At 61.8% G+C, this 27,248-nt stretch overlaps 1 protein-coding gene across 2 annotated transcripts; it reads right to left on the bottom strand.

Annotated features, from left to right (window-relative positions):
• Positions 1–563: 563 nt before the first annotated feature.
• Positions 564–23,574, bottom strand: MAP2K3 (mitogen-activated protein kinase kinase 3). 2 transcript variants are annotated; one of them, XM_057536445.1, is made up of 12 exons: positions 23,379–23,574; positions 10,411–10,477; positions 10,041–10,089; positions 9,171–9,284; positions 8,957–9,076; positions 8,307–8,423; positions 7,385–7,436; positions 6,111–6,238; positions 5,587–5,664; positions 3,165–3,304; positions 2,042–2,087; positions 564–1,564 (listed from the first exon to the last, which is right to left on the bottom strand). In XM_057536445.1, the coding sequence occupies exons 1-12, from the start codon at positions 23,425–23,427 to the stop codon at positions 1,481–1,483; spliced, it is 1,044 nt and encodes a 347-aa protein (XP_057392428.1). In that variant the 5' UTR covers positions 23,428–23,574; the 3' UTR covers positions 564–1,480. The 2 variants fall into 2 exon arrangements, with proteins under 2 accessions (XP_057392428.1, XP_057392429.1); XM_057536446.1 differs by lacking the exon at positions 564–1,564 and adding an exon at positions 1,580–1,664.
• Positions 23,575–27,248: the final 3,674 nt, after the last annotated feature.

Consider the following 27,248-nt stretch of genomic DNA (forward strand, 5'->3'; position numbering starts at 1 on the left):
TCTGCCCCAGCCCAGGCCCCAAGGATGACAGAGCCAGACCGGATCCTGCCACGGATGCCTTCCTCCAGCTGCCCCACTCCCTCCGTAGGGGCTACTACCTGTCTCCAATCCTGTTTCTCCATCTCACAAGCCATGTGGCTTCGGGCAAGTGACTTCGGCTCTCTGGGCCTGTTTTCTCACCTGTGAGCTGGGAATAATGACATTACCCCTCAGTGAGGTGACGGCCCAGGCCCAGGTGCTGCACCTGGCGATGCACTCGTCAGTGCCCGGGGGACAGGTGGCCCCTCAGGGGACTGGGCTTGTGTTGCCACTCTGTCCAGTGTTCAGCAAGGGCCTGGCAGCTCGTCACGGCCCTTGGGGGCAGCCTCGTGTCCTCACACGTGGAAGTGCAGGGCCCCGGCAGGTGAGAGGCCCCCACCCTCCTGATCACGCTGCCGTGTCCCTGTCCCGGGGGCAAGGGGTCCCCCCTCCAGGCCCACCAGCCGTCACTGAGGAGGAGGAGGGCTCGCCGCTATGACACACAGTCTCACACGACCTTTTGTCCCACTTTTTTTTTTTTTAAATTAAAACAGCAATCAGGCAACTGCCCCAACCAATCAGGGACAGGACCCTGGACGGGCAGTCCTTTCTTCAAAAAAATATATTTTCTTTTTTTTTTTTAAAACAATACCAAAAGCAAATCCACAGCCCCTGTCGAGCCGGTCCCCAAGGAGAGTGAGTTGGATGGCTCCCCTAGCACCTCTCTGAGCAGAGACCTTGGGCCCATCCCCCTAGACCCCAGCCTGAGCAGAGAGGGCAGGTCTTAGCCTGCTGGTCCCCTAGCAGGTGACAGAAAAGTGATCGGCTCCAAACCATGCAAGAAAAACCAGCCAAACCCACAAAGCGAAAGAAAAAAATCAAGAGGATAAATTAAAAAAATAAAAGTGAAACAACACCCCTAGAGGCGGCAGGCAGGGGCGAGGTGGCCCCGGTGCCCTTAGAGCCCTGTCTGCCAGTGCTGGGGTGAAGGCCTCGGTGGCTCTGGCATCTGCCTCATGGGGGCTCCAGGGGATTCACATGGCTCATCCCCCTACTGGGTCCCCCTACCGATGCCGGGACAGAGGTGTGGCCAGCCTGGGCCAAGTGTGCAAAGTCCATTCAGTCGACAGATAAAAAAATATACAACTTGGGTGGCATCCAGGGCCGGGCCAAGGCAGCGGCCTGTACAGGGCACCACTGCCTTCTCTGTGAGGGGCGTCTGGCCCCTCCAAGTCCAGAGTCTCAGAGTCCTTGGAGCAGCAGGGGCAGAGGCACTGCAGGGCCCCGATGGTCTGGTTCTTTGGCACTTGGGACCAACAGCCTGTCAGGCAGGAGCAGCCCCCTGCATTTCTCCCGGGTGCCCAAGGCCAGGTTGGCAGTAGCTTATGGGTGTGGGCAAGCACTGCCGCAGCAGAGGGCTGCGGGACGCCGCGGGGCCAGAGTGGGTCCAAGGCCCCGCCGCCTACGAGTCCTCTCCCAGGATCTCCTTCACAAAGGCAGCGATGTCGGTCTTCTTGGTTTTGTGCGAGGTGAAGAAAGGGTGTTCCTGATGGGGACAGCAGGCAGTCACCTTGGAGGGGGCGAGGTGGAGGTGCCCCCACATGCTCCTCCTGCCCAGCAAACTCCTAGTCATCCTTCCAGGACCTCTGCCCCCCAGAAGCCCTCCTGTTAGAGGCAGCGTTCGTGGCCTCCTCCTCAGCCCTCCCGCAGCCGCCCTCAACTCACTCTTCCCCGTGCATGCTAGGCCTCTGTCCCTCAGTGGGTAAATCCTTATTCACCCTTCTAGGCCCAGTTCCCCTGCAAAGCCTTCCCTGATGCCTCCAAAGAAAATGGTCCACCTGCCCCCCCTTGCCCTTTGCCTCCCTCCCCAGGGCCTGGCATGGAGCGGGGAGGAGGGAGCCAGGGTACATGTGAGTGAATGAGTGAGGGAGTTCCTAGGAGTGAATGCACAGGCAAGCCAGAGGAGCTGCCCACCGCTATGCACAGGTGCAGCCGTCTCTCAGAGAGTCCCGCCCACACTCACCATCAGCTCCAGGTAGCTCATGCGTTCCGCAGGGTTCTTTCTCAGGCTAGGACAGAACAGGGCAGGCTGAGGGCAGGCTGGGGCCAGACTGGCAGGGAAGAAGTGAGTCCAGCCCATCCAGGCCAGCCAAGCCAGTCTGGGTTCAGCCCTGCCCGGGAAGCAAGGGGACACACATGCTCCTCGGGCTCAGGGAAGAAGGGGCTGGACTGTTCTGGGGGGCTTCCAAGGGCGGAGTGGGACCCATGGTGCAAACTACAGAGATTTGGACCAAGTTTCTTTGCCTCTTGGGGTGTCAGCTTTCTTGTCTCTATAGTGATCTAGGGAATTTGCAATGATCCCAATACCAAAATGCTACCATTAACAATCACATACTTGGTATCCTTAATCGGGATACCCCTACCACGGGTCTTGGGAGAAAATGACTCTGTCTGCCAGGCTCACTTGTCTCCAGTCTTTCTTATTTTCCAATAAAAGAAATAAAGGCTACGAATTTTCCTCTGCGTATCTCTTTGGCCACAACACATAGATGTTGACATGTTATATTCTCATTGTCTTCACTTCTGACTAGTTCATAATTTTATTGTTTAAATCTCTCTCATAACCCAAGAGTGCATTAGAAGAATTTACTTTTAATTTGCATGTAGCTTTTTTCTCTTCAGTTATGGATTTCCTGTTCCAGCTAATTACAGTCAGAGAACGTGGCCTATATGGCTTTGCCTTCTGCCTCTTCCCCTATTTCCTTTGTAATCTCAAACATAATTAATTTTTATAAGGACCCTGTGGGCATTCTTTAATTTGATACGAAGTTCTAAACATCAATGAAAGCAAATTTGTTATGCATTTAAATCCTCCATATGCTTTTTGTTTTCTTTTTCCATCTTCAGGATCTGTCCACTTCTAGAGGGACTATATTAAAATCTCCCCACTAGGACCACAGTTTGTCAAATTTTCCTTGTACTCAAACTATTTCTGCCTTACTTATTTTGATGCTATGTTGTTTGGGGGTTATTTGCTAAAGGAGGAGGAGACCAGGCCCAGGCAGGAGCTGGGATCTGGCCAGGACAGGGAGGGGTACTGACTGGGCTTGGGGAGGCCCAGAGGTCCGGGCAGGGCTGAGACTCACCACTGTGCAGTGAAGTCCACAAACTCGGGGGAGAAGCGGTCAGCTGGGAGCTGCGGGGACGGCTCCTCCACCACCTGCTTCAGCTGCTGGAACGGGGTCCCCCAGGACTCATAAGGAAACCGCAGGATGGCCATCTCGATCTGCAGTGGAAACAGCGGCACTGGGTCAGATGCACCCACACTCTGCACGCGGAAGCAGGGCCTTCACAGATCCTGCCTGTCCTGGTCCAGCACCCAGAGCTGGATTGTGAGGCAGGTCAAGGGGCTGATAGGTGACATCATACCAAAGATGAAAGCCAAGGGGACACCAGTAGTTAGTTCTTCTGACCCAACCAGCAGCTATGGCTCATGGAGCAAATCCAACCCTGAGTTTTGACTGGCTTAGCTATCATCAGGTTTTCAAACAATCTGAATTCAGAAGACTGTACATGAAAACCCAGGTTTCAGCTAATCTGGAAAAATCAGAGGAGCTGGCAACCTGGGGATGCTTTCCCACAGGCCGCCGCCAGCAAAGGAACTCGGATAGGCAACCAGTTTCCCTTTCCTTTGCCACAGGCCACTCCCCACTCCCTAATGTCTCAACAATGACTTAAGCGTCTGCTGCCATTTATTTGGGCTGTTGTTATTACTGAAAGGGCAAACAGCAAATGAAATGACTCTCATGTGTTTGCAGAAGGAATGTTAGACTGTGAGGTCCGCCTTTGACCGTGAGTTTCATCTCCTGGACTGTGCAACAATCCACCAGACTCCATTAGGAAATGAAGTTTACAGGCCCCTCCTCCTCCACAGAGCCCCCACTGCCCAGCCATCAATATCTGTAAGGCCCATCTCCAATGCCTCCCCCTCCAGGAAGCCTTCCGGCTCTGACCTCATCACTGTTTCTCCCTGACTCCCTGGGCACAAGGCTACCATGGCCTCATCTCTCCTACTAGACCCGGACCTCCCTGTGCCCTGGGTGCCTCACTTGCAGTTGGCAGGAGTCATCTGTGGGAAAGACTGACAGCTCGGGACTTCCCTGGTGGTGCAGTTGTTAGGAATCCGCCTGCCAATGCAGGGGACACAAATTCGAGCCCTGGTCCAGGAAGATCCCACATGCCGCAGAGCAACTAAGCCCGTGTGCCACAACTACTGAGCCGGCACTCTAGAGCCCGCGAGCCACAACTACTGAGCCCATGCGCCACAACTACTGAAACCCGCACACCTAGAGCCCGTGCTCTGCAACGAGAGAAGCCGCCACAATGAGAAGCCCGCACACTGAAACGAAAAGTAGAGCCCGCGAGCCACAACTACTGAGCCTGTAAGCCACAACTACTGAAGCCCTCGCACCTAGAGCCCATGCTCTACAACAAGAGAAGCCACCACAATGAGAAGCCCGCACACCAGAACAAAAACAGCCCCCGCTCGCCGCAACTAGAGAAAGCCCACACAGAGCAACGAAGACCCAATGCAGCCGTTAATTAATTAATTAATTAATTAATTAATTTAAAAAAAAAGACTGGCAGCTCACAGCAAACTCTGGGTTCCGATTTTGACTGCTGAGATGAAAACACAAATCAGGTCCACCCAGGCCCCTTTCCCTGACAAGTGATCACTGTAATGAACAGAAGAGACCTCAGCTCAAGCAAACGCTTCTTGTTGGTGGTGACTGGCACCCAAACAGATCGCTAGTCATTGTGCTAAGAAAGCACCTTCCCGTTAGGCTAAAGGCCCCTTTCCAGCCAAGACACAAATGCATCACAGACACAAATGCAAGACTCCAGGCCACAGGTGGAGGTGGCACAGTGCGGTGGGTGTGGGTGTGACCCTGGATTTTCACAGGACAAAGTCAGCCTGCTTTTTTTCCTAGAGTTTCCAATGATTCCGACACACAGAAGTGAGGACCCTGCCTGGGCTGCAGAGAAGGACCACCAGAGTTTACAAGCAGGAAAACAGAGACGTGTCCAAACCCTGGACCTCGTAATTCCTTTCCTGGTAATTTTTTCTAAAGAGCTCAAAAAAAGAAAAATACAAACAGCCTCTGGGCACAGAGATGCACAGTACGATGTCATCTGTGATAGTAAACGTCGACCGTCCAGCGCCAGGGCTGAGTCTCACTGTGATCGTGAGGGCCACGTGTACAAGGAACTCACCTAATTTGGGGTTGACTGTGATTTCTCGACAAGCACCATGAGCGCTGGGTAAAGTCCAATGGACGAGTCATCAGAGACGTCGAGAACTATGTAAAGCTGCCCCTCACCCCACGGCGGGCATAAGGCACCTGCAGATGCTCCCCTTAAGACACCGTAATTTTTGATGATACAGTCTCTCCTCAGTTTGTGAAGCCAACCAACATTTCTGTCCCAGGGTAAACTATTTCACAGGCCCCGGACGCTCGAGGACCTGGTACGGCCCCTCCCAAATAGCAAGGGAGCCCCAGGCAGTACCATGGTGATGCCGAGGCTCCAGACGTCGGACTTGACATTGTAGCCTTTCTGGTTCAGCTCCGGGTTGATCCTCTCAGGCTGCAAGACGGACCAGAGCAGGGTCGCCCAGGCATCCTCAGCTGGGTCTGGCCTCCCCAACCCCAAACCGAGGGGCCAGGGCTCACCCATCCCACCTCCCCCGGGGCAAATGAGGAAGCTGAGGCCAGCGAGGGCCAGGGTCTCAAGGTGGAGGCCCGAGTCTTGCCACGCAGCTGCCCTGCCTGGGGGTCCCACCTTCGGGACACTGGGGGAGGGGTGGGACCCCGCAGGCCCCACCAGCCACCACCCTGAGGTGAGACTTATTACCCAAATGGGCACCACGGGGCCAGTCAGAAAGGGGTGGAGAGGGCCGGGCAGCAGAGCCCTCTGCCCGCAACGGCAGGAAATTCGGGGTCTGGGGAGGCCTCATCCCTGATGGACACAGGACACGGCCGGGGTGGCCAAGCCCGGCTGTTTTCTCCTGGGGTGGCCCAGGAGCCACTCACGGCCATGTAGGGCTTGCAGCCGGCATCCATCGTCTTGGCCACGGAATCCACCAGGTAGCCACTGATCCCAAAGTCGCACATCTTCACGTGGCCCTCCTTGTTGATGAGGACGTTGGACGGCTTCACGTCTGCCAGGGGCAGGACGCGCCTGTCAGCTCCTGGTTGTGGGGCCCCCACTGCCCAGGTCAGAGCTGGTGGCCACACAGCCAGGAGCTCCGGGCTCCAGCCACAGGTAGGGGAGGAAGTCAGGGCTCTGGGGCTTCGCCCGGGACCACGTCCTTGCAGCCAACCAGCCGGGACTGGGCCGCCACTTCCCAGCACAACCTCTAGCTCTGCGGCCCACCCAGGCTCCAGGGGGACCCATCACTGACAGTGTGGGCACTGGAAACCACCCCGTGTCCACCCAGAGGGGTCGGCAGATTTGCCCAGGAAGCGCAGGGCAGCAGCTAAAACACAGGAGATGGGTCTGCGGGAGAACCCAGAGCCCCAGGACTCGAGGTGGACGTGGAGTGGGCTGGAGGGCACAGCAGGGACTGTCCAGCGAGCACACACACAGGACACACACGCATCTCTCCCGCCTTCTATGGGGACTTCTGTGTGGATACAGATGCACAGAAGAAGGACCGAAGGTTCCGTGACAACCTGCCCCTGAGTGGCCAAGGGGGCTTAGCCTAATGAACTTGGTCTGGAAAAGCAGAGCACCCAGAACACAGACGAAGAGGCAGGACGTACACTGGCTGGGTGAGTCTCAGAATCATCGGGCCAAGCGGGAGGCTGAGACCACGCAAAACCACCCACTGCGGGAAAATCAGAGGAGTGCGGCTCCAGGGTGTGGGGGGCGGGGGCGGGACTGAGCAGGACAAGAACGTGCTGGGAGGGAGCGGGAGGCTGGAAACACCTTCACCTCGACGGGCGGGGCTTACACAGCGTACACAACGATCACATCCACGCAGTGGTACACACCCCCCCTGCGTGTCTTGCAACACATAAACGACACATCAGAACAAGATGGCTCAGCCTCCCCAGGACAACGGTCCACCCCATCCGTGCTCTCAGCACCAGCGAACGGAACTGGGACTGGGTCTGGGGGCTGAGGAGCATGGCTGGGAGGAGTGGACCGTGGGCCGGACCGGCCAACAGGCTCAGCTCCTGACCCAACAGGCACGTCAGAGCCGGCCGCCTCTGAGCCCCGGTGGTGTGGGCCCAGCAAGCCTGGGCAAGAGCGCGTGTGCGGACAGCCAGGCCCCTTCCCGCCGGCCGGCCTGGGCACTGACCTCTGTGGATCACGGACAGCTTGCTGTGCAGGTGCTCCAGGGCCCTCACAATCTGGCATTTGGAACAGGAAGAGGGGGAAGAGACCGGATGGCTGTGATTCCCGGTTGCATCAACAATGACAGAGCTGCAAGACACCCCACCCAGGGCCATCCGTCGCCCTCTCCCAGGTACACACCCAACCCTTCACTACCCTAGGCTCCTGCCCACATCCCAGCCTTTGCTGTGGGGTCCCAGCAACCTTGGTGCAGACGCACTCGGTTCCTGCATTGCTCTGAGTGGGCAAGGGTCTCAGGTGATATGCCCAGGACCCTGCAGAGTCCCAGACTTATGAGCCCCCAGGGTGCTGTCCCTTCCCCCTGCCAGGCTCCTGGTAGAACCCAGCCCTCTGCAGCCTCCCTGCTTCCTCTCCCTCCCTCAGCAGTCAGTGGGCTACATGCTCGGAGCCATTCCCCACAGGAATGACCCCAAAGATCCTGATTCAACGCCAGGGGGGATGTTCACACGTCCGCAGGTGCGGTCAGGAGGAAGGACCGCTGGTTCGCTGACTCCATTTCCCTTTCTGCTTTGGCTGCTGGGGTGCTCAAGCCCAGGGCTGCCGCCCTGCCCTAGACACATGCAAGCTCAGGAGGCGAGCACGGAGCCTCCGTGAGCTGCCCCAGAGCGCCCTCGGCATGCGGGAGCTGTAAACACTAAGTCCTCTTTCGTGGCCTAGAAGCTCAGGAGCTGCACAGAAAGGCCCAGAGGGCCTGGCTCTGCCGAAGTTGCGCGGCTCCAGGAGCCCCGGTGTCCTCAGCAGGGAGGCTCTGGTCCAGGGGCAGCCGCCCAGGTTCAGGGCCGCAGCTGGGGGCCACACTGGGGGCCCGACTCTGCCCAAGACAACACCATCGGGACCCCCACCCCAGCAGGGCCTGAGCCACTTACAGATACAGCGATTTCCCCGAGAATGTCCTCCGGGATCGTCATGTCCTTGTCCAGCACCTTCCGGTAGAACTTGTCCAGGGATGTGTCCATGAGCTCCATGCAGATCCACACGTCTCCCTGCACGTGGGCATCCGGAACTCAGCCATGCCCGCCCAGGACTGCCCGGCCCGGCGTCCTCCCGTGCCCACCTCCCCGGAGCCGGCCGGCGCCCCCGACACACCTCCACCCCTCAGCCTTTGCGGATGCCCCGACCTCCCAGCTCCTCCCCCTTCCCCCGAGGCGTGCCCACTCTGCTGGGCCCACATGGCAGCCTCCACTCGCTGTCACCTCTGCTCTCCCCTATCTGACCCCTAATTCCACGGCAGGTTGCAGAGAGAAGTGACCGTGTCCCTCCAGTGGGGGCTTCTGGGACTCGCCTGTGCCAGCTCAGCTCCATGCCCCAGCCCTGCAGACCCCTCCTGCCTCAGCCCCACACCCCCCCTGCCACCGCCACCCCATGGCTCGTCCCAGCTCTGAACCTGGCAGACGGGTCCTTCCTCCACCAGCCCCCCACTGCCCGCCCCTACCCAAGACAGCCTTCCGAGAAGGCCAGGTGCAGCACCCCCTGGGGTACCCCCCCCCAGCCCCGGGCCCACCCCCCGAGGGCCCACCTCTCTGAAGAGGGCCCCGTAGAAGGTGACGGTGTAGAAGCAGTCGACCGTGCGCATGTTCACGTCCAAGTCCATGAGCAGGCGCTTCTGCTCCTGCGAGTTCACGGTGGCCCGGATGCGCTGCGGGGCGAGGGCTGCGGTCAGGGGCTGGGAGGCAGGGCCGCGGCCCCGGCGCCCCCGGCCCCGACAGCCCTGGGCTGGGGGCCCCGCTCACCTTCACGGCCATGATGGTACCACTCTGGGCGTGCCGCACCTTCTCCACTACCCCGTAGGCGCCCCGGCCCAGCTCCGAGATGGCGACCAGGTCATCCGCCTCCACCTCAAAGTTCTCGGGGGACACAAAAGAGAGAGGGTTCATGGGGGCCAAGTCAGGCGCCAGTGGGGACGCTGGGGCAGCAGGAAGAGAGGACCGCCAGCCGGTCAGACCTGTGCTCAAATCTTGCCCCCACCACTTCCGCTGTGTGCCCTGGGGCAACTCACTTAACCTCTCTGAGCCTCCCCTCACCTTCTATAGAGCAGGCACAGCACCTACTTCCAAGGGCTGCTGCAAGGTGTCAGCAGGCCGGTCTGGGAAGTGCTCCCAGCGGCGTGGGGCCCTTGAGAGATGCTCCTTCCCTCCCGCCCCGCCCCACTCAGGTGGCCAGACTGAATCACTCACTCGGCACCTGCTGCGCACAAGTCCCTGTTTCAGGCACTGGGGACACAGAGAGGACAACGGAAAGGCCTCGCCTCACAGGGAGCGGCCAAAAAAGGAAGCGCGCAGGGGGACGAACAGGACACCCTCGGCGTGTCCTGTGGTCGACACACGGTCCCCGAGCCAGGCTTCCCAAGCCATCAGGAAGTGCGAGTGAAATGCAGGCCCCCGGGCACTGGCCCTGAGGGCAGGGCCAGGGATCCGCGCGCTCAGCACCACTCCTCTGAGGTCGGGGAGCTGCACGCCGGCTCCGGCTCACCAGGGCCCCAGGAGGCAACCACCACCTCTGCCCCAGACGGGCCACTGGTCAGCAGCACGGAGCCAGCGCTCCGCCCCAGCCCAGCTCCGTCCACCACCCACAGCCACCTCCCAGGGCCCGACGACACCTACCCTGTCCCCGATGGTGATGAAGGCCCGGGAGTCCAGGTTCCGGGGGGGCCTGCAGGGAGGAGCGGGGCCGTGAGCCCGGGGGGCACGCCCTCCTGAGCGGGCAGCCCAGCCTGGCGCACATCCTGCCCGGGAGCCCCCACCCCCCAGCCACCGAGCGTCTGCGGGGCAGCACACGATACAGCACGCGGACGCGGCCGGGGCCTCGCCTTCCGTCCTCGACGGGAGAGCAGGGCCCTGAGCGGATGTGCGAGGCCCATGGCCCCCGCAGCTGCCCAGAGGAGGTGCTGCCCAGGCAGGGGCCTGGCTCTCAACGGCGGCCCCTTCGGGAGGCCGTCTGGGCGGCGCCGGGGGAAACCTGAGGCCAACTCACGTGGGGCTGGGCGCCGGCGGCTTGGACACGCAGGAGATTCGTAAATCCTTCTTCCTCCTGGACTTTCCTAAATGGGACGGAGAGAAGGGAGCGTCCGCTCAGCCACTGCTCAGTCAGCGTCTCCCGGGACAGGCAGGACCCCCAGGGGCCCGGCACAGACACAGACGTCGAGGGTCAGCGTGGTCGGCGCCGTGACGGGGCCCCGGGGCCTCCGGGAGCCCAGAGGACGTGCCCAGCCTGGGCTGGAGGGCCTGAGCCCCACCGGTCCTCCTGCAACAGTCGCCCCACAGCCACCTGAGAAAAGTCGGTGCCTCCGAGGAGGACGCACCGTCACAGACCGGCCCCCACGGCCCCCATCAGGCCCCCGCGCTCCCACCCACGCAGAGTCCTATGTCCCAAGTTTCCCTGAAGGCCTGAATTGTGTCCTAACCCCTGAAAGCTGAAGTCCTAACCCCGAGTACCTCCGAGCATGACCCTAGTTGGAGATTTACAGAGATGATCAGGTTAAAATGAGGCCATTAAGGTGAGGCCCTAATCCAACACAACAAGTGTCCTTAAAAAAGGGGAAATTTGGACACAGAGACAGACACGCATCAAGGGAAGAAGGCCGTCTGCAGTCCCGGGGACGAGGCCGGGGCGGCTCCTCCCATCATGGCCACAGCAGGACCAGCCCTGCGACACCTGGATGGGCTCCGGCCTCCAGACGGGGGACAGGAGGTTCCGGTGTTGAAGCCGCGCAGCGTGTGGGGCTCTGTCCCGCAGCCTGGGAAGGCAGCAGGGCCTCTACCCACCCCACCCCCATGCAGTGCTAACCTCGGTGGGGGGGCACCCGCCTCTGAGCCTCGACGTCCCCACCCGTCATGCTGGAACGCAGACATAGGCTGAGGGCCCTGCCGGCAGGCATCACATGCAAGCCGGCCAGGGGTGTCCACAGCCAGGCCCATGGGCCGGGACCCTGTGTGCAGGCACCCCGCCTCTCTCAGCCTCAGCTTCCCCAGAAGGGGCCCCGGGTGGACAAAGTACGAGGACAAGGACCACCTGCCAGGGCATCGGCCCCCGGCTCAGGTTGGAAAACGGGGCCAGGGCCAAGGGCAGGAAGGTGAGTCGGGAAAGGACCGCATGTGCACCCAGGTCTGCTGCTTCCACAGCCGGGGGTGTGCAGGGCAGGGCAGGACGTCCCCTGTGGAGTGAGGGCGCTGGACCGGCTGGGCTCCCACCGCCGCCAAGCCTGCCTGTGCCCGGGGCCGGCTCCCCAGCCCTCCACACAGCCCTCCCCGCGGACAGGCGGCGAGACAGGGGTGCCTGTACCCACAGCTACAACCTGATGCTGTCGGCTTCCCCGCCCAGGCTCACGCCAGGCTGGGAGCGGGGGAGGTTCCTGGGGGCCCACCTTCCTGGGGAAGCGGGAAGTAAGCCCAGCAGGCCTGCAGGGGCCAAAGCAGGGCAGATCCAGGCCTGGAGGACGGACCCATGGCCTCATCTCACCCCTGCCCACTGCCCCGGGCACACTGCAGTGTCCCTGGGCCTCAGTATCCCCATCTGTGAGGAGCCCCACCCCCAGCTCTAGCCAACAGGGTGGGAGGTGAGAGGGGCCCGGCAGGGTCCACGTCCCAGGGGAGGAGGACCGCCCGAGGCGCGGGCAGGGCCAGCTCTGGCTGGGCCCACTCATCCTGGAGGCCGGAGCCTGTGCACATTCTCACCACACAGCCCCAGGAAGCCCACTCCCACCCCACAGGGTGCTGGGTGGGCCTGAGTCCCGAGGCAACGCCTCCCTCACCCCTCACCCCCAGGGACTGACAAGAAGTGTCTCCTCTCCAAGCCTCTCTGGCCAGCTAAGAGCGCGACCCGGTGCCCGGCACACGGTTGGTGCTAAAGAAGAATCGGCATCGAGAGCGCTGGGCGGACCTGGGACTCGACCAGGACTTCCCGAAACCACCCAGAGCAGAAACGGTGCCCGTGTGCCTCTCCTGCGGGCATGTCCTCCCGCCTCCCGCCCAAGGCCCCGTGCCTCGTGTCGCAGGGGTGCGCAGGGCACCAGGAGACCCTGTGCACACCCTCCTGAAGTCACCTCTGCACCGGGTTCGGATCAAGCCTCCAGCACACCCTTGCTATGCAGACTCAGCACGTCGTCTGTGAACCCAGACAGGCCCGAGCGCTCGGGCCCAGCAGCGGGGGTGGCGGGGCCCCGGCACCACTGTCCATGATAGGAGGGGTTCTCAGCGCCCCTGGGAAGACGAGGCCCGGGCCCAGCCGTCCTGAGGGCTGGGTGAACCACCAGGAAAAGTCCGGTGGGGGTGGGGTCTCAGCATCTACCCCAGGGTGGGTGACGTGGGCAGACACTTGCAGCCTCTCCATAGAAGCACCCCCAGGGGCCCCCAGATGCCAGGCTTGAGGTGCATCCGTCTGTGCCCTGGCGGCCAGCAGGAGAGTCTCAGTTCTGGCCAAAGGCCCTGACCCAGGCGGCCCTGGGCCTGCAGCTGAGTCAGCGCTCCGAAGGCACAGTCCACAGCCCCAGAGCCGGGGCCCCCGCTCAGTCCACACCAGGCTCGGCTCTCGTGCAACCCTGTCGCCAAAAGCATGGGCTCTGGGCTTCCCTGGTGGCGCAGTGGTTGAGAATCTGCCTGCTAATGCAGGGGACACGGGTTCGAGCCCTGGTCTGGGAGGATCCCACATGCCGCGGAGCAACTAGGCCCGTGAGCCACAATTACTGAGCCTGCACGTCTGGAGCCTGTGCTCCACAACAAGAGAGGCCGCGATAGTGAGAGGCCCGCGCAGCGCGATGAAGAGTGGCCCCCACTTGCCACAACTAGAGAAAAGCCCTCGCACAGAAACGAAGACCCAAAAAAAAAAGCCATAAATAAATAAATAAATAAATAAATAAATAAAAATTAAAAAAAAAAAAAAAAAAAAAAAAAGCATGGGCTCTCTCTGCCACAAGGTCAAATCCCCTTTGCCCCTTACACGCTGGGTGATCTTGGGCAAGTGCCCACACCTCTCTGAGCCTCAGCATTCTCGTCCATACAATGGGGACAAAAACAGCACCTCCTGTGAATTCCCTGCTGGCACAGTGCTTAAGACTCCACGTTCCCAATGCAGGGGGCCCGGGTTCAATTCCTGGTCCGGGAACTAAATCCCACATTCATGCCACAACTAAGAGTTCGCATGCCACAACTAAGGAGCCTGCGTGCCGCAACTAAGACCCAGCACAACCAAATTTAAAAAACAAAAAACAAAAAACAGCACCTCCCTGTAGAGTTATCAGATAAAGCACTTAGAACAGCGCTCAGCCTGCATCGAGCTACTTCACCACCTCTGAACCCCCAGGGGCCTGTCCAGGACCTGACCGGCACCACCGCCTGCCCCAGCACGGGGGTGTGTCAGCTGCCCAGTCATGCCCTCGTGTGTGGAGAGATTTCATCCCGTTTTACAGACGAGGCAAGGTGGCTGGTTGTCAGAGGCCAGGGTGGGGGGTCTCCCTCCAAAGTCCTTTCGCCCATGAGAGAGGCAACCTGCCACTCACACACCGGCCCTTCCCATCTCCTCCAGACGCCCCGACGACCCTGGAGGAGGAGCTCTTAGGCTCATTTTACTTGGGGAAACCGAGGCTCGGAGGTGGAGTCACTGCACGTTAGTCAAGGGTCTGGCCAGGAGTCACACCTGGAGACCCCAACAGGCCAGGCCAGCGGCTCACAGCACCCCTCCTGCAGGGAGGAGGGGACAGGCCTGCCGCGCCCCCCCAAGGGAAGCCAGCACATTCCACACGCCAAGAGGAAAACAGAAAAGCCGGGCCTTCAGTTCCTGAGGCCACTTCTGTGCTGCCCCCAGATCAGACTAAGTCACCACCAGGCCCCAAGGTGGCGCAGGGGTCCACGGCGTGTGGAGGCCACAGGCCAGGCCAAAGGAAGCCCAGCTCTGCAGCCTGGCTGGAGCCCAGCACAGCGCCCTCCTGCCCGCGCCTCTACTTCTCTCCCGCTCGGAGGTGCACCTGCCGCCCTAAAAGGCAAGGCCGAGGGTCTGGCACACAGCAGGTGGCCCTCTAACGGCCCCCAAGCGGACACCACAGTGACCATCAGCGCCTCTGCACAGGTGAAAAAATCCGTCCTCAGTAATGAGAAATGTGGGTGGCTTTTATTCTTGACTTGATGCTATTTTGTAACCAGAAAATAAAACATTTTAAGTTAAAAGGTAACAATCCGGGGCTTCCCTGGTGGCGCAGTGGTTGAGAATCTGCCTGCCAATGCAGGGGACACAGGTTCGAGCCCTGGTCTGGGAAGATTCCACATGCCGCGGAGCAAATGGGCCCGTGAGCCACAATTACTGAGCCTGCGCGTCTGGAGCCTGTGCTCCGCAACAAGAGAGGCCGCGATAGTGAGAGGCCCGCGCACCGTGATGAAGAGTGCCGCAACTAGAGAAAGCCCTCGCATAGAAACCAAGACGCAACACAGCCATAAATAAATAAATAAATAAAGATACATGAAATTGCTAAAATTAAAAAAAAAAAAAGATGAAAAGGTAACAATCCACGTGGCGGTCTCCGGGGCTCACAGCCGCAGGCCCTCCTGCGCCTTCTCTGCTCTCAGCCCCCTTTCCACCTTTCTTGGGCTCAGCCTGCACACCCACGGCCCGCCCTGGGCTTTGGGAACGTCCCCCTGACAAGCCTCAGTCTCCCTGCCTGTGGCTGCAGTGGTGGTGGCGGGGGGGAGGGGAAGAGGGCGAGGACCCCCTGCCTGTCAGGGTCCCCAGGCCTACGTCTAGGGTGACACAACTGGGTCTGCGGGGCAGCCAGAAACAGGCTGCCGGCCCCTCCCACCGTCTGCCGGAGCCGTCAGCGCCGGGCCGGGGCTGCCCAGGTGCAGGCCACTGTGGCGACTGTCACCACGACAAACAGACTTTGTGGGCTGCCCCCGGCAAAGCACGACGAGCCCGCCAGCCTCGGCTTGCGGGGCTCCCGGTGCAGGAGGGCACAGTACCGGGTGTCTGTGTCCTCGTCGGCTCCGGCCTTCCAGGGAAGCCACAGGAGGCAACGAGGACTCCAGCCGTGACCTGAATGAGCCACCGTTGTTCCCAGCTCAGGGCCTTTGCCGGGTCTGTTCCCTCTGCCTAGAACGCTCTTCCCTGCAACTCTGTCCCAGCTGATGCGTGAGCCTCAGCTCCTGCCTGTTCAGAGAGGCCCTCCCAGCCGTGCAGCTCAGCGCCCTTGTAAACTGGCTCTCCCGTGTCCAGCCGGCCCCTCACGAGTCACGGCCCTGTAGTTACATCTCAGAGGCAGCACTGACTCAGGCAGCCCGGGCTCGAACCGCAAAGCTGCCGCTTCCTAGCCGGGTGCCCTCAGGCAAACGACTTCACCTCTCTGGTCATCACGGCCTCAACTGTGACGTGGGGACAACGGACTGACCTCGCATGGGTATCAGCGCATCCAGCGCGGGCCAGTGCCCTGCCTTAGTGGTCCTGGCGCGAGGAAGATTAGACTGAGCCATCTGGAAACGCGTGGGACCCAAGCTAACACCGGGCCCGCAGCCCAGACGGCCACTCTGTCAACACCCTCAGCAGCCCCGGAAGTGTCTTCACGGGTCTGCTGCACCAAGAGGGTCGGAGAGGAGGCGGCAGGCAAGGTCACAGTGAGCGTCTGGTGGGGAGCAGACCCTGAGCGGGGCCTGGGGAGATTCCAACAAACCGGCTGTGCCCGGCTCTCAGGCTCCGTCCGGGGTGGGGGGAGGTGCGCAGGGCCGACAACCCCGCACCACGGACCCCGCCGGGCCTCGCTCACACGGGAGCCGCACACCCCGCCACGTTCTGTCTCATCCGCAGCCTCCCCGACAAAAGCAACACCGGCTCCCACTTTGTTATTCCCGCCTCCTACTTTTGGATATTTGGGGTGCTTCTCGTGCTTTCCAATCCTGCCGGAAATGTCCTGGGTCCCCCGGGTCCGTGCCCATCAGGTAAGGAAGCGCATGCCACCACGGAGGTGTCGGAGGCCAGATGTCCGAGGACGCCCCCGCCCCCGCCTGGCCCTGCCCCCAGCTGGCCACCTCTATCCTGTGGGCGTCCCACAGACAGAGATCAACTAGGCCAACCCACTCCCACTGCTCAGGCGGGCAAACTGAGGCCCCGAGAAGGGGAGGCTTTCGGGGGGGCAGCAGATTCACCTGCACAGTCAATGTCTATCGCCAAGCCAAGCCAAGGCCCACCCCCCCCGATATCATGACCCCCCGTTACCGCTCTGCGGGCGTGTCCAGGCGAGGACACAGAGAGGCAGGCAGAGCAGGGACGCCCCCTCACGTTCACACCGGCTCCCCAGCTCTGCACTGGCCTCTCCCCAGGGTCCCGCAGAGGGGAGGGCGCTCCGTTTCCCGGGAGCCTCCACGGGCCGGGCCCGCACCCGCCACGGTGCCCTTAGCACCGAGCCCACAGGGGAGTGACAGGCGGGGCGGGGGGCTGCTCAACCCAGCAGCCCTGCCCTGTGCCCCCCCAGCGGCACGGTGGCCCCCGGGCCAGGCCCTGGCCTCAGAGGCCTTCGGCATCCCTCGTCCCCCCCACCTCCAGGGCCCTTCTCATCTGCAGAGCCCGTGGGGAGGGTCCCGAGCCCACCCAGCTCGCAGCACCCGTCCCTTCAGCAGTGAGCAGACAGGGCCCTGCCCTCCCAGGACCACCCTCTAACCGCAGCCGCGTGGCAAAGCCTGAAGACACTCTGCTTGTCACAGCTTGGGGTGCTACTGGTACCTGGTGGGTAGAGGCCAGAGGCGCTGCCCCACAAGCCAGAACGATCCGGCCCTAGACGCCCGGGGCCGGGGGGAGACAGGGCCACAGACAAAGCCAACTAGCAGACAAAGCCCGGGTACACTCCGTTTACGTAGATTTCCACAGCGCTAAGTGCTCTGAAGAAAAAGGAAGCAGGGGACCCTGCGGAGGGGAGATCCGAGCTGAGGCGGACGGGGAAGAGGAGGCAACCTGGAAAGCTCTGCAGCAGGGGAATCCAGGCAGGGGGCTCGGGCTGGAAGTGCCCACGGGTCCACCCAGCAAGGGTCCCACCACACTATCCGGGTCTGCGCAGGGCAACTCGACGGGACAGGACGGGACAGGACGGGACGAGCTGGGCGGGAGTCAGAGGGGATGGGGTGGGCCAGAGGCCCAGACCCAGGTGCACAGAAGAACAAAGAGGGCAGGAAACATGCTCCAGCCCCCGCGTCCAGAGCGGTCTCGCGCAGGCCTCCCACCCAGGCCTCAGCAGCCGCTGAGCGCCAACACCGAGGAAGCACCGACTTAACGGGAGGCAGAGCAATGCCCCTTGGCCCCCTTTTTACTCCCTGGTGGTACCCAAACACCTCCGCTGACATCCGAGGCCCTTCACCTGTCCCTTCGTGCCCACTGGCTCGTGCAAACCTTAAGACGAACCCTCGAAGCTGCCCAGTGACGCAGACAAGGAAACTCAGGGCTGTGGTACAGCTGCGCGGTCCGAGCACTGCACCACTTGGGCTTAACGTTCACTTGAAGCAACAGTAATAACAGCTGCAGACACTCAGACACGCTAACCCTGAGGCCCCGTGCTTGGTGCTGCCACGTGCTAACACGCTGACTCCTCCACGTAGGTCCCGGTATCACCCCCGCAGTGCAGCTCCTGATCGCCAGCCAGCTCTAGCCTTTGCCCCAACAGCGCTACACACCGGTGCTGGTGCCACGGACCACGGTGTGGACACTGGCCCGGGGCTCCTGCAGGCCAGGGAGCTTAACTACACCACACGTACGTTAGGGCCCGATTGAAAACAATAATACAGAAATGATGTGCACACGCGTCAGGACGGTTGTCAGGGAGAGGCAGCGCTGCAGGGCTGCAGGGGCACAGCAAGGTGAGTTTTCTTCAGCTGGGTATCGGGTGTACAGAATTCACTTTTCTTTATTCTTTAAAACGTAGAGGTGCGTTCTATATATCCTTCCGCTGTCTGCCCGGACAGGGCAGAAGGGCCAGGGCAGAGCGGCCAGGGCGAGCACCGGGGGAGAGGGGCGACTGGACACGGCCTCCCAGAGAAGCCAGGGCAGCCCCTGGATGCCAGCTCAACCTGCAAGGACACCCAGAGAGGACCTCAGGACAGGGGGAGGGTGACAGGGACCTGTGCCCAGGACTGGGGGGATGGGGCAGGGGGAAGCCCTGTCAGGGTGAGCCTGGTGACCCCCTCTGGGGTGGGACGTGGGCCCAAGCGTTGTGTCTGAGCTGCAGAGGGGCTGCCTCCCAGCCCTGCCTGCTCTTCACGCCCTTTATACGAGGCTTCGGGGGGCTTCCCACGGCCACTGCTGGGGAAGCAGGCCTGACCACAGGGGCCACACCGAGAGGCCCGGCCAGTCCCGGGAGGGCGATGAGCCCCAGCGTGCGGAGCTGAGCTCAGGGAGGCCCGCCCCGTCGCCGCACCCGGCTGGGACGGGGCCCTGCGGGGCGTTCTTCTTCTGGGACCCAACAGTGACCCCTCCCAGGACGCGGACGATGCTCCCCACAGCGGCCTAGGCCCCGCCCAGCTGCTCCCACTCAGCTCAGCCCTGCTGCCCGCCCACCGACCCGGAGGCCTCGGAGCTGGACCCTCAGAACCACCTCCCCCACGGCCTCCTTCCGCTCCACGGTTGGGGCGCTCTCCGCCCAGCCCTGCGCTCCTACAGCAGGTGCCCTGCCTGGCCCTGACGGAGCTCCACCCACTGAGGGGCAGGCCTAGGAGGCTCCCACCCTCCCAACTCCCGGTCCCACATGCCCCCATGCTGCAGGGGACGCGGATGTGCAGGCCAAGGCAGGCACGCCGTCCTCTCCGTTCCCCGCAAGCCCTCCCCAGGAAGGCCCAAGAGGCAATGAAGCTCCCAGCTCCAGCTTGGGGACCAGTGGGGAAAGAGCCTGGTATATCCTAGCTGCCATTACAGGACCCTGCAGCCAGAGTCGTGTCACAGAGCTTAAAGTCCATCACCAGAGGTCCCCATCCTGGTTATTCATCCACCAACGAACAACTGCCACCACCAAAACGATGAGAAAATAATAACAGATGACATTTGTTTGACAGACACCTTCTCCCACCTTTACCACCACCCTGTGGGGGGCTGTTTTCTCCCACTTTACAGAAGAGGAGACTGAGGGTCAGAGAGGGCACGTGAGGAAGTTGGGAAGCATTGGAGCGAGTCAGAATTCGAACACAGGTCCATCCACCCCCCGAGCCCAGGCTCTGCCCCACTTCCTGTCTCGCTGAGGTTCTTTGTGGGCAGAGGGCAGTCTCGCTGTTCCCAGGACCTGACACTTAGCAAGAGTGGAATGAGGCTGTCTACACCTGTCCTCGTGGCTGCCGGCAAGACGGCACGCAGGGTTCCCACTCCCACTTTGCAGGTGAAGAAACCGAGGCCTCACATCCAAGAGCCGGGCAGCGCCAGGGGACTGAAAGCATTTACAGCAGGCAGCGGACGTCCAATGTCACAGCGAAGGGGCTGAGCTGGGATCTGACAGCAGAGTCTTCACCTCTGCACAGCCCTGTCTCCTGGGAGCCCAGGGGACCCCGCCCCACCTCTGCTCCTCGGCCTCCCGCGGCCCCCGGGAGCACATCGGAGCTGGAGAAGGCCCTGGGCCAAGGGCAGTAAACAGCCGCCGTCACCTGCTCCCGCTCCTGCTCCCTGAACAGAGGAAGCAGGGCCCTTGCCTAACAGAGGAAGTTCCTGCGGGGATGGGCGCAGGGCCAGGAGGGGGCTCCAGGCTCCATCCCAGGTCCAGGAGGGGGGCCACCTCCGTGCCCAGCTCCGGGCCACAGGCCGCCCGAGAGGTGGGGACTCCCAGCCCCCTCCCGCCCACCAGCGCCCAGGCACTGGCCCTTTAAGCTGCAGCCAGCCGGCTGGCGTGCCCCACGGGTGAGTCAGCGCCCAGTGCCCGCTGACTCACGCCGGAAGCCTTCCGCTGCCCCGGCCCTCTCCCCACACACAAGCGACTGAGAACTTTGCTCCCTTCAGGCCCTGAGCCACAGGTTGGCGGATAGTTTCCTGTGCGTCACGCCAGGGGTGGGGAAGTCCCCAAGTGCCACCTTCCAATCTTTCCGAGAGCCGGGACAGGACGGGACAGGTCAGGGGAGGGCAGCTGCACAGCAGGAAGGGCCGGGACACGGGGCTCCTGCAGCCTCAGTGTCCCCGTCAGGCATCCAGGAGCCACTTGAGGATCAACCAGGAAGCGCCCACGGGGGCAGCACTCACGGGGCAGTGGGGGCACCCCAAGGACAAACGTGGCCGGAGGCAGCAGACCCAGACTGTGCCGACCAAACGCGCCCCTGCCCTCTGGCCGCAGCTGCCCTCGGCCTCTGATCCCAGGCAGAGATGGCATGTGGGCGAGGAAGCGGGGAAAACAGCAGGGCTGTAGGGCCCGGAGCCTCGCGCACTCCCGGAAAACTCCCAAGGGCTGTGGCATGGAGGACGGGGCAGGGCACCCCTGCAGGGCAGGAAGCTTAGAGGTAAAGCTCCCTAAGGTCAAGTGCCAACCACATCCTGCTTGGTCCAAATTCCTCGAGAAGGTGGCGAGAAGGACAACACTGTGGCCTGTGCCCAGGACACGGAGGGCTGGGTCAAGCCACTCCTCCCATCTGACCTCAGTTTTGTCACCTGACAAATGGGCCGGACCGCAGTGAGTATGAAATGTGCCAGCTGTAAAGGGCTCTGCACACAGGAGACATCATCTCTGCTCAGTCCGTCCTCCAGGTCAGGCTGTAAAGGGCTAGAGGAGATGCCTCAGAACAGAGGTGTGATGCGGGAGGAGGGAGTATCCCACCAGCTCAGCCCAAGCACCCATCACAGAAATGGGACACAGAGGAGCACTGAGCACTAGAACAGCAGCTGCATCTGTCACAGCCGTGTGACCTCAAGCAAGGCAATGAGCGCCTCTGAGCCTCAGCTTCCTCGTCTGTGAATGGGGCTGTGAGCAATAAATGGGCTAGCGCATAGCACATGGAAAAACCTTGGTAAGTGGGAGCTCTTGGGATTTCTGGCAAGACGTCATTGTGGCTTCCCCACCACATGCTGCCACAGACCCCAAAGAGGCTGACAGCGTCCCCACCCAACATCATCTGTTACCTGGACCCACAGACTGGAAATGCATCCTGGCCCTCTCTCTGCAGAGAGGCTCAGAGAAGGCAATGCCAGGACTCAGGTCACACAGCATATGAGTGTTTCCCCAAAGTGCTTTACTCCTTCACACCCATGACCCTTCTCCCTTCCCAACCCTGCAACTGTAATTTTTACTTTGATGAGGCATTCCCTGCCTGGAAGAGCTCAAGGGCCTTCAAAAACAAACACTGCTTCCAACCTCTTTTTTCCACCCATGAAAACACTGTGGCCCAGAGAGGTTGATGGACCTGCCCGAGGTCTCACAGCACTGGCCAGGCCAGGCCTACACCTGGAGCTGGGGAAAAGAAGTCTCTGATTTCCCGGTTCCCAAGCTCCACGAGGTCTGCGCAATGCAAGTCCCTCCCCAGCCGTCTTCCCCCTCGAGTGCCTCCTGGGTTACTCACAGTGGTTGGGCAACGGTCAGGGATCCGGCCTCCCACTTATGTAAGACATAATTACCCTGCCCACCCGGCCGGCTGGGCTCTGGCCCCAGCCACAGCAGCCGCCAGGAGCAGGGGCAGCGAAGCACCCACACCCTCCCCGGGACCCCACAAGCCCTCCAGCTGCCTGGGCTCCCCCCACCGCAGAGAAAAAGAGGCAGAGGCAACCCCTGATTAGGGGCCCCCTAAGTGCCAGCTGCTACCTTTCTCCCCCTCACTCTGCAGCTACAGCCCAACAGAGGCAAGGCCTGGATCCCACATGGCTGAGGCCTTTCCAGCAAGAATGGTAACAGTAATAAAACGCAGCAAGTGCCCCTTCCCCAGCACCTCTGAGCTCTTCATCTCATCACCCGCACTTGCCTAGAGCTCTTTAGTACTCACTATCTCACATCCTACGCCAGGAGTCCACGGAAGGTAGGTGTGATAAGGGAAACCGAGGCCCAGAGACAGCAAGTTAGGGAGCCGCGGGCAGTCCATTCACTACGGCTGTGTCCGGTTTGGAACTCTCTCACACAGCCCAGCCCGCTGAGACTCCAACATGCCAAAAACACCCTTTCCTCTTCCTGCCAAAAAAATCCCCCTTTCGCCCTCCAAGTCTCATCCTCCCCCTCTGCATGACAAACCCTGCTGCCGCAGCCGCCACCTCACAAACATTTCCAGGAAGGCTGGCTGCCTGGAGAAAACAAGAGCGAGCCCATCGCACGGCCAGCACCCACCGGGCAGCCAGCCCAGGACCCACAGGCAGCGTCAGAGGTGAGCACCGCCCCCCCCCGCCCGCCCCCGTGCACAGAGAAGCTTGCAAGTCCAGATGAGGGAGCCGATGGAGAGGCCGTGCAGTAGGGTGGGGTGGGAGGCCAAGAGAGGTTCTCCGGAAGACAGGGCTGCAGACAGAGCTGCAGGACGGGGTGCAGCCGCCAGGGATGGGGCAATGTGGGACCTAGGAGGGTGGAGAGCCTTGGGGGAGAGGACGGGGAGTTCTGAGCTGGACCGTAGCCAGGGCAGCCACACGGGAGGGGGCGTTTACAGAGAGATCCGCAGCAGGGGAGCACCACTGGGGGCCCAGACTGGATGCAGCCCTGAGACCCGGGAGTGGAAGGGGGCTGGGTGCAAGATCAGAGTGAATCCCGCCTGGGTCCAGCTGAGAGACCGAGACTGGGAGAGTTCCTGTCCAAGGTGCAGTTAAGGCCCAAAGGGGGAGGTCCAAGCAAGGTTCCTGACCTGGAGCAGGGTGATCAGAACGAGACCCTCTCCCGACTTCGGGCCTGGGTGCAGCCCCAAGGCCTAAACTGGGGTCCGGCTGGGCCCGGGACCTAAGGGAGGCGTTCCGGGCAGGGGAGCTGCCCGGGTGCGGGCCGGGCCGGGGGACCGCGCAGAGGTCGGGGCCGGGGGACCGCGCAGAGGTCGGGTCCGCAGCCCGGGCGTTCCTACCTTTGGACGCGGGCACCCCGGCGGGCTGGCTCGCGGCAGGAGATTCCATGGTGCAGGCGGGTCGGGGCGGCGGCGGGACTAGTCCAGGGGGCGGCGAGCTCGGCCCGGGCGGAGCACGCTCATGGCTGCGGGCGGGCGGCCCGGGCGGCTAGCAGGGCGTCGGCTGGTACGCGTCCGCGGCGGGCGGCGGCGGGGCCAGACTGGGCAGTGAGACTGGGGCCGCGGCCGGACGGCGCCGACGCAGGCCCCGCCCCGCGCACCCATTGGCCCGCGGGTCTCCGGGCCCGGCCCCTGCCTATCAACCGCCGGCCGGGGCCTGCCCGTCAAGCTCAAGCCTCGCCCTCCATTGGCCCGGGGTACGGCTCCTCCCACCGCCTGTCAAGCCCGCCCACCACCGGGAAACCAGTCAGGCCCCGCCCCCCAGGCCTCGGCGGGTCCCTCCAGCTGCCTGTCCGGACGCAAGCCCCGCCCACCCCCGGGCCCCGCCTCGCGCGCGCTGGCTCCTGTGCGCAGAAACCGCGGGTACCCCTGGCCCGCCCAGCTGCGGCCACGGGGAGCGGGAAGGCGAGTGCTGCGGGAGCCAAAGTGCGCCCCCCGGTTGGGGCCAGCGTCAGATCCCGCTTCGACTACTTCCTAGCGGGGCTGACGTGGGCAACTCAGGTCACCCCGGAGCTTGTTTTCGCGTCCGCGCCTCCGGTCGCAGCTGGTGGAAAGGGACCTGGGCTACCGCGGACACTCAGGAGGTGTTTGTTGACTATTCAGTCCGGACGGGCCAGCCCTCCCTTCTGCTCCCACGTGGAGCCTTGGAGGATTTCAGGAGCCACTGACCAATCTGGCAGTGGGACCAGGTCACTAGGATGGACAGCCTGGCAAAGGTCACGGGGTCAGTCCCTCGCTTCACGCGGGCGTGAGTGTGTGACCTGCCAGGAGCCTCACATGAGGGAAGCAGGTTCCACCACCTGCTGGAAAGGCTTGGAGCCCTCCCGCTTGTAAGATGGGGTGACAGCCGGGCCTATCCACATCGTGATGGGGGGGGCCAGATGAGATAAGGGGAGGCCTGCTAATTGTCATTATTTCCTCCTGCGTCCCCAGGCAGTGGGAGGAAAGGCATGAGCTATGGACTCAGCAGGTTACAGGTTCAAATGCCAACCCTGCCACTCAGAGACGTCCTGAGCCGCTCCGTGCCTGTTGACGTACCTGTGCCACGGGGACAGGGCGCCCTCTCCGAAATCGGTTCACAAGTGCAAGCTTGGAAGTGCCTGGCTTAGGTCCTGGCACTCACTAGGTGCCCGGCAAATGTTTCTAAAATTCCTACAGGAAGCTGACCCGGCCTCACCACACCTGGGTGTCTGGAGTGGCCCAGGGCGCTCGGTCCAAAATGGGTCCTGCTGCTTATCTATCTGCAAAATGGGCACCAGCAGCAGATACCTCCCTAGTGGGACTGCAGGCCTGGTCTGGTGGGTTTTCTGGGTTCAGGCCCCTGCCAACCACTCGGACTCCTGCTCCTCCCGTGCTCCCCGTCGCCCCCTCTGCTCCATGCCATATGCAAGGGTTCTCAGTGCTGCCCCTTGTACACGCCAATACCGGTCCTGCCTCACGGCCTGTGCCTCTGCTGTTCCCTCTGCCTGAAACATCTTTCTCCCCCACCCTCCCACCGTGGCTGCTGGGGCTGGTCCCTTTCATCCTGCAGGCCTCCTCTTAAATGAACTCCCCTAAGAGGCTTTCCGGCCATACCCCCAAATCAGTTGTAATTCTCTGCACAGCATTCATGCCACCAATGCCTTTCCTATTTCCTCTGCTTTTAATCTGACTCTTAATCTGGACCGTCAGTGCCTCCTGGGCAGGAATCTGGCCAACTCACTCCCTGCGGGGCATTCCTGATGCACAGCCCAGGGCCTGGCACATAGTAGGCCAGGAAAAATGCTTGAGGAATGAGCAAAGGACAGACAGAAAGCATGCCACAGACATTGGAAGCAACTCTAGTCCCATGCTGGCCTGCTCCTATGACTCAGACGAGGCCCTGCCGTTGGAGGAGGTGACGGTTAGTCAGGGAGCCTGACAGACAGCCCAAGAATCACAGAACTCCATGTGGGCTGCTATAAATAGATGCATGAGCAAGAGTCCCAGGACGGTGCCAGGCTCCACCTGGGTGAGGTCGGGAAGGCTCCTCAGAGGAGGTGACTTTGAGACTGGACCTTTAAGGACCAGTAGGAGCTCGTGAGCTCGTCAGGCAGAGAAGCGAGAAACAGTCTCCCTGTAGAGGGTTGGTGTTGTGCAAGGGGCCCCGTGTGAGGGCCCGGCGGGGAGGCAGGGCTCCGTCGGCCCTTCCTCGCTGGTTGCAGCTCCATGACCACTCAGAAACCAGAAGGGACATTGGACAGGGTCCCTGTAACAAGCTGCTTCTTGCCCTGACTCCTAGAAGATAAGTCCCCAACACCCTTCGTGGACTCAGGGAAAGGGGTGTGGTCAGATCAGGATCTGGGTGTGAGCTGAGGTGGGCGGGGCCTGGGGTTACGGAGGGCTGGAGAGAGGATGTCGGCGCCCGGGATGGCGGGAGCTCATCCCTTCATTCACTCGGCGGCTCCGTAGTGAGCACTGACCGTGTGCCTGGCGCTGAGGGCACGACGTTGAAGAGACAGACACAAGGCCCTGCCCTCGGGGAGGTGACTGGTGGACGAAACGCACAAGCGAAATGCCCGGATTAAATTATAGTCGCCGGAGGATCTGCTACCGGGAAAGGAGGAAAGGGGACTGGCGTGCGTCTGAGGGTGGGGCTGTAATTTTAAAGAGGGAGGACAAGCCTCACCAGCAGGTGACATGCAAGCAAAGACCTGAGCAGGTGAGGGAGGTGTCATGAGGGTGGGGGGAAGAGCACTCCAGGGGGAGGAAACAGCGTGTGCAAAGGCCTTGAGGTGGGCGGCTGGTGGGGGAGGAACAGGCGGGAGCAGCGGGGGATGAGGGCCCTGCTCTCACCTATGTGCACCCCTGCCCGTGCTCACTCACGCCCTCGCCCCCACCCCCCAGCTCACACCCAAGTTCACACACCCCAGATGCACATGCACACGCTCGTGAGCACGGCGGGGTGCACAAGCATGGACCTGCCCGCGGAGCGGCCACGCAGGCTCAGGCACGTGCACAGATACCACACACACACACACACACACACACACACACACACGGCCCTGACTCCACAAGGGCCCCCTCAGCTTGCGCCCACAGTGCCCTCTGGTGGCCAGCCCTGGCATGGCGGCTGGACGTGAGCTGGTCACTACGGAGCCCTGGGCACTTCCGGGACCTCGTCTGCTCCCCCTCCCCCTCCCCGTGCTTCCTGCCCCCAGTTCCTCCACAGCAGCCAGAGGGCCTTCCAGAACACGGCCGGCCAAGCTCAAACCCTGCTGAGGTCACTCAGCGGAGAACCTCCCCAGGCTCTCCCCAGTCCAGCGACTCCCAACCCCAGCTCTCCTCCCTGAACCTTTCTTTGCAAAGGCTGTTCCCTCAGCTTGGAATGCCCTTCCCTGCCTTCTCCACCTGACTCATTCCTACCCCTCAAGGCCCACTTCTGAAACATGGAGGGGAGGCTCTCCCTGACACTGCCCCCAGGGACCCCATCTCTGCCAGCGGCGGAAACCCCACCTGCGTCTCCTGCAGAATCAAGCTGCTCTGAGGCAGGGGCTGAGTTCTTTCTGGCCCAGCATCAGGCCGGCTGGAGGTGGTGCTTTAGGGCAGTAAGTAATTGCCCTTGAGCTTGGAGGGAGGTGGGAGCCTCCCTCAGGGTCAGGCCCTGACATTGCAGTTTACAAAGAAGGAAACCTCGAGGGAGGGCGGGAGCTCACCTGCTCTATCTAAGCCACCATCAGTCTTGACTATCAA

The sequence above is a fragment of the Balaenoptera acutorostrata genome, chromosome 20 (assembly GCF_949987535.1).
Source record: "Balaenoptera acutorostrata chromosome 20, mBalAcu1.1, whole genome shotgun sequence".
In the NCBI taxonomy this organism is placed as follows: domain Eukaryota; kingdom Metazoa; phylum Chordata; class Mammalia; order Artiodactyla; family Balaenopteridae; genus Balaenoptera; species Balaenoptera acutorostrata.